General features: G+C 39.8%; 1 protein-coding gene across 2 annotated transcripts in view; it reads left to right on the plus strand.

Moving 5' to 3' along the window:
* LOC149168861 (uncharacterized) overlaps nucleotides 1-16,370 on the plus strand; it is a 62,836-nt gene extending 46,466 nt beyond the window's left edge. For both annotated transcript variants that reach the window (XM_089428452.1, XM_089428453.1), the window contains 2 exons: nucleotides 15,683-15,766; nucleotides 16,083-16,370. In XM_089428452.1, the coding sequence (XP_089284578.1) occupies nucleotides 15,683-15,766; nucleotides 16,083-16,208 (210 nt within the window). In that variant the 3' untranslated portion in view covers nucleotides 16,209-16,370. The remainder of the gene's footprint in view (nucleotides 1-15,682; nucleotides 15,767-16,082) is intronic.
* The last annotated feature ends 553 nt before the right edge of the window (nucleotides 16,371-16,923 follow it).

The following is a 16,923-nucleotide window of genomic DNA, read 5'->3' on the forward strand; positions in this document are numbered from 1 at the left end:
CTTGAAAAAGAAGGATGAAGTGTTCAATTGGTTTCGTCACTTCAAAGCCTTGATCGAGAATCAAACCGAAAAGAAGATCAAGATCTTAAGGACTGATAGTGGGATTGAGTATGAATCCAATGAGTTCCATGACTTTTCCAAAGAGGTTGGCATTAAGAGGGAGACTACAACACCATATACTCTTGAGCAGAATGGTGTGGCGGAAAGGAAGAATCGTACGATTATGGAAGTTGTGTGTGCTATACTCCATGATCAAAGACTTCCAAAATTTCTATGGGCCGAAGCTGCGAATACTGCCGTATATGTGCAAAACCAATGCCTTCATCAAGCATTGGGTTCCGAGACTCCCAAAGAGATGTTCACTGTTAAGAAACCTGATGTATCTCATTTTAAAATTTTTGGAAGTCCCGTATATTTTCATGTGTCGAAGTAGAAGAGGAATAAATTGGGTGCATTTGGAAAGAAAGGAATCTTCGTCGACTATAGCGAAAACACTAAGGGCTATAGAATCTATGTAGCTGGTCAAATGGAAATTGAGATTAGCCATGATGTCACCTTTGACGAAGATATGGGTCTTAGCAAAGTTGACAATCTTCCTACTCAAAGGGCATCTAAAGAAGCTGACACTAGGGAACCAAAGGAAAAGGAAGATGAAACGATGCCCGATATGGAAGAACCTATGGATCTTATTGATCCCCCTCCGCAAGAGCCTTCCTCTTCTAGGAAGAGGCCTTCATGGCTTAAGGGGACACTTGATGATGCTGAAGGGCACATTGCACCCAGGGAAACCTTCCGGGAAAGTAAGAAGCCGACCAGGTATCAGGGATACTTGACCATCATGAGCACAATCATCCAAAATGAGCCTTTGTCATTCGCAGAAGCTGTCAAGCATCAAGTATGGAAGGATGCTATGACTAAGGAATATGAGTCCATCATGAAAAACGATGTTTGGGATGTGGTCCCCAGACCCCAGGACAAAGCAATTGTCACTTCTAAATGGCTTTACAAGTTAAAGCATGCAGTTGATGGAAGTGCGGAAAAGTATAAGGTTCGTTTTGTTGCTCATGGCTTCTCTCAAAAGGAAGGTATAGACTATGACGAGATATTTGCACCTGTTGCCCGATATACCACCATCCGCTCGATCATAGCCCTTGCTGCTTCGCAATGATGGAACCTACATCAAATGGATGTCAAGACTGTGTTCTTGCATGGTTCAATCAAAGAGGAGGTCTATGTGGAGCAACCTGAAGGATATGAGATTCATGATCGAGAATCTCATGTGTGCAGGTTGAAGAAGACCCTCTATGGGCTGAAGCAAGCACCTCGAGCGTGGTATGAGAGGATCGATAGCTACTTGATGAAGCTGGGATTCACTAGGAGTGAAGCCGACCCTAACCTTTACTTTAAGGTTGAAGATGACAATCCTCTCATACTGGTGTTGTACGTTGACAACCTCTTTCTAACAGGTGTAGACCCTCTCATTCACAAATGTAAGAGGGAGTTGGCTTTTGAATTTGAGATAAAGGACGTAGGACTGATGCACTATTTCCTAGGACTAGAAGTCTGGCAGAAGCCAGGGGAGATTTTCCTATCTCAAGGAAAATATGTGGTGAAGATATTGGAGAGATTCGATATGGTAGACTGCAAGCTCATGACTACCCTGACGGTACAAAATCGAGGCAATCTGTCCACAGGTTTGACTAGCGTTGATTGCCCTAGTTTTGGGCAGCAGGTTGACTTCAATCAACAACAGTTTGATTGTTTTTAGGGCTGTTCAAGGGTTGTTTCTTCAGGATGTTCGAGGGCTAGTTGACCGGTAATTGACCAAGCATATTGGAGGTCAATTTCAACTCATTTGACCAAGTTTGACTTTGCTGATCTAGGGTTTGCTGCTGCTGATATAAAATTACAAATTTCTGTTTTTCTCGTATTTCTCTCTGCTGAACTATTGAAGATAAAAGAAGATTTGATCAAAGGGTTTCCCCGCATTGGGGTTTGTCCCCGGCTAGCCACCACATCTTGTGTCTCTTGTCTTGGCATGTTTTCTATTGATCGTTTAATGTTCTATATGCACTTTACTTAATATGTGATTGCTAATCTGTGGCTAATAAGAAGAAAAAAGTACACTGCTCTAAGCATAGAACATACCATATTTTAACAAAAGTTGACAAGCAAAGTATGCTTGCAATTTCCTTAGAACAGTTCACACAGCAGTTTAAGATCAGTTTCAGACTTAACACAAGGACTCCTTCCATACTGCTCACGGATGAAATCTCAGATACTACTCAGAAATTTATGGTGATACAACCTAAGGCCTGATAGGTTAGGTCTGCAAAATAATCTTTTGATGTCAACCATACCTTAGGAATACTGAACACACCTTGGATCATCACTGAGAATTGTCCACAAATCTTTTGTTATTGCTTTTTACTCTTGCTTGAGCTTGTCCTCTTCTGGCTCCGATACCATGTTAAATTTTAGGCAACAATGGTATGTTCTATGCTTTAGAGCAATTTTACTTCAATTTCTCTATTAGCCCAGTATCAATATTCAGATTAGCAATCACATCAACATGATAGTAAAATGCAGATAGAACATAAACATAAATAGTAGAAGACAGGCCAAGACCAGAGGACACAAGATGTGGCAAGAGCCAGGGACAAACCTCAATGTGGGGAAACCCTTGATCAAATCTTCTTTTAGTCTTCAATAGTTCAGCAGAGAGAGATAGTACAATTTACAAATTTGATTTATAACCGCAACAAAAGAGCCCTAACCAGAAAAGTCAATGCTAGTCAATAGGGCAGATTCGACCCTCAGCAAATCGTTCAACTTCAGTCAACTTCAGCCTCCAAACAACAAGATAAGATAGCCCTCAAAATAGTCAAATTCAGCCCAGTCAAAGTTTGGTCAAACAACCCAAAAATTCGGACTCTTGAAATTTCGGCCTACTGAAATTTCGGACGTGTGGAGAGAGAGAGGCCCAAAAATCCGTACCCAATCAATGAGGGGAGAGAGGGAGAAGTGTGAAGATGAGTGTGTCCAAATGAGGCTAAGGCATCATGTATTTATAGCAAGCGTTGAGGATGAATAGACGTGACTGTTGGGCTTCTGAGCCTACATAAGTTTGCTGGCCGACCTTGACAATTTGTCCATAATCAAAATAAATTCATAACTTCATTTGTAGATGTCAGAATCAGAGGATCTCTAGATCAATCCTACACCTCCCGGAGAGAGGAATCCAAGAGAAATATTAACTGTCATAAATAAGATGACCCATGTGGAGTTTGGCCCTAGTTGCCAATTTTAACAATTAACAACACACAACCTTCAAATATAGACAAGATAAGAAAGGGATGAAGTCACTTATGTCTGTACAAAATCGTCAATTTTACCTTCCGTTTAGTGGTTTACCAAGGGACTTGAGAGTCCAAGATCTAACAATTTAGACATCTTCAGTCTTGGCTTAAATAGATCATGGTAGTAATCTGTTGATATGGTTAAAATCAGTGTTGAAAATATCGGTATTAGCAAACTATCGGTGAGGGTCCAGAAAACATCTTATCAGCAATATCAACGAAAATATCAACAAAATATCGGTGAATATCGACAAGCATAAAAAATGCAGAATATTTTCATTTTTTAAAGATTTTTAAACATATAAAGCAATAACAACATGAACACATTGGCACATAAATATAAAGAAAACACTGATATATATGATGTCAAATATAAATGATACATCAAACTTCAAAGGTGATACCAAATCCTGCTGATCCCTGATAATTGTCCAATAAAGGGCTCAAACAAAATAACATCACATATCCTGCTGATCCCTGGTAATTGTCCAATCAAGGACTCAAACAAAATAACATCACATATATAAAACTTTAAAAGTATTTCATCATCATGAGTTATAAACTTATATGTACCAAAACAAATAAAACTAGCAACTATCTATTTGAGACCAGTGGCCTCTCCCTAGCAGCTTTCTTTTTGTCTTGTTCAACAATTGCTTCAAGAGCTTTTTGTATAACCTTTGCACTAGAAACCATACAAGGCATTACATTTGCATCATGTGCAGGGAGTCTAGCCAGATGGTATTTCAATCATGTAACCCCTCCTGACATCTTGGTCTGTTAAAATTGGAAACTAGGGCCAAACTCCATGTGGGTCATCTTATTAATGGAAGCTGATATTTTTCTTGGATCCCTCTCATCGAGAGGTGTAGGATTGATCTAAAGATCATCTGATTCCGATAAGTATTCATGGAGATATGAATTTATTTGTCTTATGGGACAATTCGTCAAGGTCGGCCAACAACCAAATAAATCCCACTTGTGCTCAACATTTTAGTATAAATAGAGGTGGCCTTCAAGTCATTTCAACTCACTCGAGATCTCTTCCTCTCTACTTGTTTTTGGGTTTTAGTAGGAGGAAAGATCCTAAGGGATAATGCTGCCCTAATCCAGAGGGCAGAGGCTGGAACTGCCGAGAATAGCCGAAATTGCCGAAACTGACGGAACTGCCGGGAATTGTCGGAACTGCCGGGACTGCTGGGAATTGCCGGGAACAACCGAAATTGCCGGAACTACCGGAATTGCCGGGACTACCGGGAACTGCCAGAACTGTCGGGAACTGCCAGAGCATCTGTCTCCAAAGGAGAGCAGCATGCAAGGGACAACTAGCTAACATTGGGACAGTTGTATGGTACTTAACAACAAATACACCAAGCATGCAATGTTACAGCTAGCATGCAAGGGATAGCTAGCATGCAACAGCAAGCATGCTAAGGACAAAAAGCATGCTAGGGACAACAAGCAAGCTAGGGACAACAAGCAAGCAAGATGCAGCCAACACATAGGTCAGTATGGCAACATGGTGCAACAATGGCACATAATGCAGTATAGTGATGGGTACAGTCATGATTAATGAAGCATGATGAGATGCAGCATAGTGATGATGGGTGCAACATGGTGTAGCACGGTGAGGTGCAACATGATGACGAAATGCAGCACAACGATAGGTGGAGTCACCTTGGAGAGTCAGTTGAAGCAGCATGTCTTCAACTAATCTCATGTATCATCTTCTTAGAGATGATCTATGCTTTTATCTAGATAAGTCAAAGTGTTGACTTCTGTTGTAAACGTACTATCTCTCTCTCTCTACTGAACTATTGAAGAACATATAAGAAGAATTGATCAAGGGTTTCTCCACATTGGGGTTTGTCTTTGGCTAGCGCCACATCTTGTGTCCTCTTGTCTTGGCTTGTCTTCTGCGATTTATGTTTGTGTTCTATCTGCAGTTTATTTTAATGCTGATGTGATTGCTAATTTGGAAAATATATTGAGCTAATTATGAAAATTGAATTAAATTTCTCTAAGCATAGAACATACCTAAAATTAACATGGTATTAGAGCTGAGGTGAAGACAATGCCCAAGCAAGAGTGAAAGAGAAATCACCGAAGACAGTTGGGAAAGGACAAAAGGATCAGTGGATTCCTCATCCCTCTTCAAATTCACCAAGGGTGAAGTCGAAGCAGAGAATATTATCAGAATGGCGCAGCAAAAGTTTTTGATGGCCTACCTAAAGATCACTTCAATGGGAAGTCCGGATCTAAGGGTGGAAGGAAAGGCAGATGCCTTGGTTGTAATAAGTTTGGCCATTATGCGAAGGAGTGTTCGAATGGCAAAGACACATCTCTTGATGAAGATAACAATCATTCTAGGGACATATTCAATGATCAAAGGAATGACAGGTAATGCAGGTCATCAAGGAAATGGCCGACTCTTCAAAGAAAGCAAGGAACCCCAGGTATGAAGAATCAAATGTTGTTTTTGATAAGATAAAGAAGTGTTATCTTGTATTGGCCCTCTCCTTCAAATTCTTTGGGAATCTGGCTTATTGATTGTAGTGCTTCAAGGCACTTTATCGGATAGAAGGGTGCACTCTCTAATTTGGTAGAGATGGAAACAATCGTGGAATTATACTTGGAGCCGATGCCACCTATCTCGGAAAGGGTGTAGGGAATGTTACCCCTCAATTGAATGAGGGTAACTCGATTCATTTACAAAATCTCTTTTATGTACCTGATTGCAAGAAGAACCTGGTGTCCATTTCAGCAATGGAAGTCAAAGGTTATGAGGTGGCACTCATTGATGGAAAGGTACGTGTTTGAAAATAGAATTTTCAAAAATGTTTTTGAGTTCAGGGTTGCATCAAGTTGCTGGAAGTCCATTGGGAACCATGTCCATTGACACATAGCATCAGAGGTCTGTAAGTCTGATGGTAACAAGGATGCTTGAATTCAAAAAGAGCATGAAAGTACATGTCTGAGATGTACCGAAGGAAAATCTTACAAGGGGACCATTCCCCTCATGTAGCAGGTCCACAGGTTTGGAACAACCCGAGGGGTTTGAGATTCATGATCAAGAATCTCACGTATGCAGGTGGAAGAAAGCCCTCTATGGCTTGAAGCAAAATTCCCCGAGCGTAGTATGAGAGGATTGATAGCTGTCAGATGAAGCTGAGATTCACTAAGAGTGAAGCCGATCCAAACCATTGTTTGAAGGTTGTGGATGATAGACCTCTCATACCAGCACCTTCTGAGGATGACCTATTTCAAACAGGTGCAGACCCTCTCACTTGCAGAAGTAAGAGGGAGTTGGATTCCGGATGTGGAATGATAAACTGCAAGCCTGTGACTACCTCGAGGATCTTAACTTTCAGAAGTTATATGGTAGTGATGTCGGACCAGATTTGGGAAATGCCTCTGAGTTTCATAAACTCATTCGCGTTGATTTTCTTGGTGAACATCCGTCCGGACATATGTTTTGTAGTGAGCATGGTGAGCTCATATTTGGTTGAGCCTCACTAGATTGGTGCCAAAAATCTTCTAAGATATCTTCGAGGCACAATCTCTCATGGATTGAGATACACTGCCGGAAATATGAAACTGCATGATTATTCGAATGCTGACTGGGTAGGCAGTGTGGAGGATCACTAGAGCACTTCTTAGTGCTGGTTCTCTTTGGATTCTGCTTCGATATCATGGATGAGCAGGAAGCAGAAGTCGGTTGCTATAAGCATTGCCGAGATCGAATACATAGCTACGAGTATGATGTCGTGTGAAGCTGCATGGTTGCAGAAGCTCTTAAGTGAGCTATTTGTACACATGATGAATACCACTGTGATTCTCTTTGACAATCAGACGAGGGATTCGATTATTGAGGAATCCCGTATTCGATGATTGCTCCAGCAGATAGACATCAGATGCTGCCTTATCTGGGATATGGTAAGTCGATGAGTGAGGAGGCTCCATCGCATTGAGATTGATGTACAGGTCACAAACATTTTGTCAAAGTCCTGGGGAAAGGTCAAATCTGTGACTTTCCCGAACGACTTGGAGTCGTTGAGAGACCTTTCTAAGGGTCTTGCATGTTGCATGCATTGAGCTCTCGGAGCTCTGGGGGGCTTGCGGTACTTACTAGAGCAACATACGACCACAGGGCAACTCACCCTCCCTTGGTGGTGCGCTATGTACAAGATGATAGGTTCAACCTTCCCTTGTGATACACCGTGGCGACTGTGGAATAGGATGATTAGTTCTCCTGTGGGCTAGGATGATTAGCTCTCCCGTGGCAACTATGGAACAGGATGATTAGTTCTTTTGTGGGCCGGGATTATTAGTTCTCCTATGGCAACTATGGAACAGGATGATTAGTTCTCCTGTGGGCCGGGATGATTAGTTCTCCCGTGGAAACTATGGAACAGGATGATTATTTCTCTTGTGGGTCGGGATGATTAGTTCTCCCGTGGCAATTGTGGAACATAATGATTAGTTCTCCTGTGGGCCAGGATGATTAGTTCTCCCGTGGCAATTGTGGAACAGGATGATTAGTTCTCCTGTGGGCCGGGATGATTAGTTCTCCCATGGCCACTGTGGGGTAGGATGATTCGTTCTCCGGTGGACAGGATGATTAGTTCTCCTGTCGAGGAATCCTATCAATGCAGTTTGGGACTCATGGGAAGTACCTCTCATCTGATCAATGAGCAGGGAAATGGGGTTAAGGACCATAGTAGTACTATCAATGGACGCATCGATGTATCTACCGTACTCCCTATGCAAGGATGACCTCCATTGATCTGGGATCCATGAAACTGATCTGGGATCAGTATGAGTGGTTTGAGACACTCTCTTGTGATATTGATCTTGGATCAATAAAACTGACTTTGGGTCAGTAGAGAATGGTATGAGACATTCTCGATCAATTCTTCTTCTTCATGGTTCAACAGAGCAGAGCAGAGCAAAGCAGAGCAGTGCAGGGCACTGATGGTAGAGATAATACAGTTGGACGTATGGATTAGCGAATGGAGTTCTCCCTAGTTGAGAGGGAGTGTTAAAATTGGCAACTAGGGCCAAACTCCATGTGGGTCAGCTTCTTAATGGAATCTGATATTTTTCTTGGATCCCTCTCATCGAGAGGTGTAGGATTGATCTAAAGATCATCCGATTCCGATAAGTATTCATGGATATATGAATTTATTTGTGTTATGGGACAATTCGTCAAGGTCGGCCAGTAACAAAGTAAATCCCACTTGTGCTCAACATTTTAGTATAAATAGAGGTGGCCTTCAAGTCATTTCAACACATATGAGATCTCTTCCTCTCTACTTGTCTTTGGGTTTTAGTAGGAGGAAAGATCCCAAGGGATAACGTTGCCCTAATCCAAAGGGCAGAAGCCGGAACAGCGGAGAACAGCCGAAACTGCCGGGATTGCCGTAACTGCCGGGAACTGCTAGAACTGCCGGGAATTGCCAGAAATAACTGGAACTGCCCGAAACAACCGGAATTGTCGGAACTGCTAGAACTGCCGGAACTGCTGGAACTGCCAGAGCATCTGTCTCCGAAGGAGAGCAGCATGCAAGGGACAACTAACTAACATTGGGACAGTTGTATGGTACTTAGCAGCAAATACACCAAGCATGCAATGTTACAACTAGCATGCAAGGGATAGCTAGCATGCAACAACAAGCATGCTAAGGACAAAAAGCATGCTAGGGACAACAAGCAAGCTAGGGACAACAAGCAAGCAAGATGCAGCCAACACATAGGTCAGTATGGCAACATGGTGCAACAATGGCACATAATGCAGTATAGTGATGGGTACAGTCATGATTAATGAAGCATGATGAGATGCAACATAGTGATGATGGGTGAAACATGGTGTAGCATGGTGAGGTGAAACATGATGACGAAATGCAGCACAACGATAGGTGAAGGAGTCACCTTGGAGAATCAGTTGAAGCATCATGTCTTCAACTGATCTCATGTATCATCTTCTTAGAGATGATCTATGCTCTTATCTAGATAAGTCGAAGTGTTGACTTCTGTTGTAAACGTACTATCTCTCTCTCTCTCTCTATTAAACTATTGAAGAACATATAAGAAGAATTGATCAAGGGTTTCCCCACATTGGGGTTTGTCCCTGGCTAGCGCCACATCTTGTGTCCTCTTGTCTTGGCTTATCTTCTGCGATTTATGTTTATGTTCTATCTGCAGTTGACTTTAATGCTGATGTGATTGCTAATCTGGAAAAGATATTGAGCTAACTGTGAAAATTGAATTAAATTGCTCTAAGCATAGAACATACCTAAAATTAACATGGTCCCACACAATTTGCATGATATATATATGCCCGATTTGCCCCACCAACAACCTCCCCATACTCCCAAAATGGGTCCAAGGCTTTAGGCATATTTGACATTTGTAGTGAACTAATTCAAACCTAGGGCACAAAAAAAACAAAAAATTGGCATTAAACCCCCCAACACAAAAAATAATAAGTAATAACCACCTCATTTAAAAAAAATTACTACATTATTTGCATTTTGCAATGTGAATGAAAAATGGCAATAAGAGGGTGCATAAGAAAGTTGAAAAAAAAATGAAGCTTGCTGTCCAAATATGGAGAAAACCCTTGCATTGGCTCATGGGCATGAAAATCATAGCAAATGGAAAAAAAAACAAAGAAACAAAATGTTGGTAGGCAAAGAGGCAAGCAAGCATAACCCTAAATCTATGAAAAAATCATTAACATAGGGGTTTTTAAGAACATACCTGTTAATGGAAGAAATGAAGTTTGTCTCACTGTTCTTCAATCTTTGATCTTCAAAAAAATCTTAGTTGGTGGTGATAATCGTTGTTTGAGCCTCAATCTCTCCTTGAAAACCACCACAAACTCTTCCCCTTCCTTCTCCAACACTCTCCTTGAAAAAAACGATTTTCCCTTTTTCTAACCGCGACATAACATGCCCGACGATATTTTCTATCGTCTCGCGATATTTTGTCGAGATATCGGCGATAAATTACTAGCAGTGCCTCGAAATATTCTAGATAGCGATTCTTTATTTCTATGTCTTAGACATGGCAAATATTGTTCATTTGGAATTGATTATGATTTCTAGGCATAAATTTATCACTTTGACATGGTCAACAATCAAATATTCTTAAATCCACTTGCCTATCATTTGTTCCTGCTTATACAAATTCTCAACTTCTTGTTTTTTTTTTGAGAAAGTCAATTTTGATCACCCATCATTCTGTTGAAGAATCTAGGGCAATTAGGTGTAGTGTGATTCTTATTGACTAGATAACAATTTGTGAAGTCTTTTTACTTTTCTTGTTAGCTTAATTTTCTTCTTCTTATTAATGTATGTGTCTGTACTTCATCAAACTGCTACCAAAACCATAAAAACAAGAACACAAGATGTTGGCTCTTTGCCAGGGCCAAAACCTCTCTTCTCTTGTGATAGCCATATCTTACAACAGAAGACTTAGGAATTTGAGAAGAACTTAGGTGAGGAAGACTATCTCAGTAATAGAGATCTCTTACTTCCTCTTTCTTGGACTTCTTTTCAACTTCCTCTACTTCTTTGGCGATATGGGCTTCTTCTCTTCCTCTTTTGTTGTCCTTCTTGACCTCAGGACAATCTCTTTTGCAGTACCCATATTCCTGACACCCATAGCATTAAATCTTAGACATGTCCCTTTTCTTTTTCCAAATTCAGACTTTCCAAATTTTCCTTTTCTTCTTGTCATTGCAGCATAAGCTTGATTTTGCTCACCTGCTCCCACATCAGATTTGGCCTTTAGTCTAGATTCTTCAATCTTGCATAGTGACCATAGATCTTGGAATGGAGTAGCTTCTTTCTTCCCATAAATACTTGAAGTAAAGTTACCCCACTCCTTCGGTAGTGCATTTAATGCAACTGTAGTCATTTCACTATCATACATGACTTCTCCCAGATCTTGTAGTTGATCTCGGATCTCAGATATCCTCATAAAGTATCAGGACATTCCATCTTCACCTTAATGGGATGAATTTTCCATTAGTGCTTACGAAATATAACTCTACCAGTTTGTCATAGATTTCTTTTGAAGTTTTGAGTTTAGATACATATGGGATGAGGGGATCCTTGATGGATTCTATGAGAATCCTTTGAGCCCTAACTTCCCCTTTCATATACTTGGCAAGAGCTTGAGCATCTTCCTCTCTTGGTTTAGTGATAGCACCTTTGACATGTTCCATAACCTCATTTTCAATGAGATTCAGATCTGTCATTTTCTTCCATGCAAGATAGTTTGAAGCCCCAACGAATTTGTTGCTTTCCTTGCAAAAAGACATTTTGACAGATATAGTTACTTGATAGAATGTTCCTTCTTCTTGCCACTTCCTTGATGTTGATGATGATATAGAGGATAGAAAACTTCCTTTTGATGAAAATAGTTTTCTTCAATAATTATCCTTGATCCCACAGAGAGGGAGATCCCTTGGATCTTTTAATGATGATGATGTCTTCAATGGTAGGGATCTTGCTTGAGAGAGATCGCCTTAGAGTCTTGATGACAACGCCTTTAGCTTCCTTTGGATGAATAGACTTCAAAACATTTCAACTTGATTTGTAGATCCTTTCAACTTGAGTAGATGTAGGGCTTTGGCCTTTTCCTTCTTGATGATGATCCCAATACTTCTTTGTAGACTTCTTTGATCTAGGGTTATGATGCTTCAAGATGATCTTCACTTTGATGCCTTCCTTGAGATTTGATCCTTGAGTGTCCCTTTATAAGATGCCCTTCCTTGACTTAGTCACCTTAGCTTTGATACCATGTTGAGAAATCTAGGGCATAGTAATTATGTGATTTCTCTTCTATTAGTAACTGCTTGTGAGTGCTTTTTACTTCTTTAGATTAGGATCTTCTTTTACTTAGGTTATTAGTGTTCTTCTTCATCAAACAACTACCAATGCATAAACCATAAAGAGACAAGAGACACAAAATATAGGCTATTAGCCAGGGCCAAAACCTCTCACTCTTTGAGAGGAAAACCCGAACAAATTCTTCTTCTTATAGAGATTCCAATTGACGAATACCAAGACCAAGACCCTTGACCTATTTGCCTCTCCAAGACCAAGACACAAAGCTCCTTTGTCAACGATAGTCCACCTTCTGCTCCTTCCTCCTTCTCGACTTCTTCTTCAACCTTGGCTTGCTTTAGACTTTCAGCCTTCTTCCACTTCAGCTCCCTAGGAGGACTGCACCACTGCTGCAACAGACTTCAGCCTTCACTGCTGCAATAGACTTCTCCTCTTCTCAGCCTTTACTGCTTCCATAGACTTTCACCTTTCCTCAGCCTTCACTGCTGCAATATACTTTCACCTTTCCTCGGCCTTCACTGCTGCAATATACAGGTCTGCAATTTCGTGTGTGGAGGTAAGATGGCCCACAAAACAGTCCCAAATCAACACAAACTTCCTCACTGCTCTTTCTTCCTTCCTCGCTGGTAACTCGGCTCCCTTGATGACCCTCGCACTTCAGACTGTGATCTGCGAAAATCTGCCTCTGAAATGATGCTGAGCACTCCTATTTATAGTTGTTGCCCAAGGTAATTAGCCGACCTGACATGTAGGTGAGCCAACGTGACTGTTGGAGGAGACAATTAATTCCACTTTGAAGCCAACTTAAGGTTAATGCTTTTGCTTGGTCTTGGAGGGCTACTTGACATATTCATTGACTCGTATAAAAATATAATATGCTCAAGAAGGGTCCTTCATACATGACATTGACTCAATTTGACTTTATGACCAATCTTAAGGACTCACGATGGGAGTCAAACTAAAAATAAAATTCCTTGCTCATGAAACCCATGAGACAAGCATTACAATAATAATGTATTTTTCTTCTTTTCATCAATTACATAAAATCACAATTACACGTCATTATGAAGACTGAACCTAGTTATATTTTTCAACAGGGCTCTATACCAAGTGTTGCTGTGTCCTCTAGCCTTTGCATTGCAAAGCATCCCTTTCACAAGGCCTGCTAGTTTGTGCAGCAACACGGTGCTAGAGGAGTGAAGAAGACAAAGTGCTTTTGTAATGCAAGCTTCGAAAATCTGCTCAAAAACTTTTGTGATGCAAGTGGAATCAAGGGTGGACTTGGTGGTGTTGATGCTAGCTTTTATTGTCGAGCCTTTGGAGCAGCTAGGAGAAGCTTGGTGTGATGCCTTGCTAGGCCATGATTGCTACATAGGGTTTGTTGTTGATAGTGGATGCCTTAGCTAGAGTTTGGATGCAATTGGAGTGTCCTAGCTGGTGAAGAGCAGATAGGACATGTTCTAAAGGCTTGTGATGAGCAAATGGCATGTACTAAAATCTTCATTATGTTGTAATGTGTAAGTGTACCTTTCCAATCCAAATATTGCGCATTGCAGATCTGAAAATCAGGGCTGTTTGTATGCTTATTTATCACGAACAGTTAACAGATTTGTTAAGTGATTTGACAAGGTAAGAAGGAACTAAGGAGGGAGATTTAGGGTGTAATAAGTCAGCTGTTATAAAGTATTTTCCAGATCTGATTTGTCAAGGAGGTTGAGCCCTTAGGGCTGCGAATCTTCTCTCATTGAAGTACATTGTTTTGGTGTTCATCTTTTTGTGCGACTTTATGTATTTGGTTGGACAAAAGTGAAAGATATGCTGCTGTAATTTATATTTCATATTTAGCCATAAGGATCAAAGGTCACAAGAAATAGATCCAAGAAACCTCAAGTAAATGAGGTGAAATTTCTGAATTTGTCTTGTGCATGGGCTCATGAAACTTCCACATGGTATCAATGCTGACTGGACTAAGATTGTCTTCCTGCTGATTTGAAGGCTGGATATTTCAGTTGTTGAACCTGATAAAGGTTATTGGATGGCTAAACTCTGGTGTGCTTGAGATGAGGAATTGCACCTTTGAAGGGTTTGATGGGTTGAATGCCTAGTTTCTCTTGTGATGAAAGTATGCTTTCACCATGATAGGTGGAAGATCTACTTCATTGATGGCTAGTTGTTGAAAATAGTAGCGAGTAAGGTCTTCTTTGACTTGTGCCTTAGTCACGAAGACCACAATCAGTCCTTTAGCATGCACAAGGTCCTATACGTTAGGACGAGTTCCTAAAAATTAGGATGAGTTCATGAAGCAGTTTAACTCATGCGAATAGTTGGAGGCTCAGTTGTTTATCTCCTAGTGCAAGTTAGAAGTCTCAACGGTTATTTGTGTCTAGGACGAGTTGCATGAGTCAGTTTGACTCAGTTAACTAGAATTGCATTGCAATTTTGTTTTTGAAACTAAAGAAACGGCCCTTCAGAGTCACTGTAAGAGTCTCAGGTTTATATTAGTTTATCTTTTTGCTCCTGTTCAATTTTCTTTAAAGCCTGTATAGTGAACACTCGTTGTTAATATAGGAATGATAATATTTTTGATAACAAACAAATGGGATAACATATGAAGTATGAATTCCTGAGAAAACCTTATAAGAGTAGACGAGGCAACTCAATGCTTTTATTTGTTTCCTCAATCCCTAGTGAAGAGAGTATTTTTTTGCCTCTTTGTGCATCAAAGTAGTTAACAAGGACAAGGAAAATGTAAATTTCCAGTCAAGATTTAATAGTTAAAACCCAGACATAATTATGGTTATTGAAATCAATTTATCAATTAGTTTCCACTTTCAGAATATTGGGCACATGTAAAACAGCCGTATCTACAAAGTAAGGATTGATATCATCATCATTTTGTCTGAGGAGATTTTTCATTTTTGGCTAGGAAATCCAATCATCAAACCAAATTTGGTGCTGTTCAAAATTTAGAGATTAATGAAGATTCCCAGTTCCAAGTATTAGGCAGAGCCTGTAGCAAGTTTACCGCCATTTTCTATTTTTAAATTATTTGAGCTTCGAAGACATATCAGGTTTTGCCAGTGATGTTAAAGTTCAGAGGCTTTTTTAAAATACAAATGCTATTACCCAATTCCTAATGTTACATAGGACATTATCTTCTATTATCATCATTAGAACTGGTCGAAGAGGATAGTTTTGATGATAGATGTATTACAGATATCCAGTCTAAATTCAGATTTCCATCATTCAAAAATTGAATTATGAACCTCTTTATTTCTTAAGCTGTCAGTAATATCTAAACTCTAACGAATGAAACCTACTTTCAGTGCTAGAGTTGTTTGTCTACAGGACGTTTATGTTATTAATTGAACTAAATGCACACTCATTAATTGCTTTATATTTTCTGATATGCTTGGGCTTGCCGGTTTTTTATTTGTTCATAAAGTGACAAGCTGTTTGAAACAGGATCCAGTTACAGGCAGTGCTCATTGTACATTAGGTCCTTACTGGGCTGACAAACTTCAAAAGGACACCTTGGAAGCTTATCAAGTGAGTTGAAAATTTACAATCCTGTTCACACTGTTTGTTTGGCACTTTTATTAGTTCTTTGTAGGTAGAAAAGTAATGAACAACTGTTGAAGAAAATGCTAGAACTAGAGGAATTCTGTCTTCTTGTTTTTTATATCACAAAAAGTTTTGTACTCTTTTTTCCAAGGAAGAAAGATGCAATGCTCATCGACTTTGCATGTCTCCTTGCAAGCATTGAAACCATTTATCTTTTGTGCAATAGCTTTAATCTGTCTCAATACGGTTATTTGAAAAAATCAGTGATGTTAAAATGCAATTCTGGGTGATCTTGAAACAGGCTTCAGAACGTGGAGGCAGAATTAGTGTGATAGTTGATAAAGTTGGAGGGCGTGTAAATTTACAGGCTAGTGCAGTGCTTGTCATGGTGGGAACACTCCTGAATAGCCACATAGTTCCTTCTTGACCTGGACAGTTTTACATACTTCCATCTGGAGCATGTTTTTATCGATCTTGACTACGAAACTCGTATTGTTGAACTGTGACCTTGGCTATGCAACTATGTTGTTGATTATTCTCTTTCTTACGTTGATAATAAAGTAAAACTGGTTCCTCGAGTGGACTTCACCTTGACATCAATTTATTCTAGATTTTTTAATGCGAAGCTAGATGGAATGTTTTGTGTTCATTAAATCAGTACCATTTCCAATGAAAATTATCAGTAATTTTTATGGTAAATGCAGTTGGAAGTTGATTAATGGATTGCAAAAATCCTTTTTTATCGAATTGTATGGGTTAACCTTTGATCAGCTCAATGCCCAAAATACTGTATGGTTTAAAGTTGCAAATTGAACCATACAAATTTTCAGTGTTGTCTCTCTGAATGGTATGTTGTTGGCATATCAATGATTTTGTGGTTGGCTTAGCTTATAGTTTATTTTAGCTACACTCAACAGGTATCTTACTAAACTTTGATATTTTTATATGCAAATGAATCTTGGTTTATTAAACTTCAAATCAGATTCCAATATTATATAAAGGTAAAGAAATGCTTCGTTACTTTCTTTAGAGCTAGAAATGGTTAATCTTTGCAAGGCACATGTAAGTCTGCACTTTTCCTATCACAAATGCCAATCGCTAATTTTAGATTATAACCAACTCTATTGATTAGTTGAAGTTCT

This window comes from Pinus tabuliformis, chromosome 4_2 (assembly GCF_031772625.1).
Source record: "Pinus tabuliformis cultivar Carrire ecotype Pingquan chromosome 4_2, CPIR1, whole genome shotgun sequence".
Taxonomy (NCBI): domain Eukaryota; kingdom Viridiplantae; phylum Streptophyta; class Pinopsida; order Pinales; family Pinaceae; genus Pinus; species Pinus tabuliformis.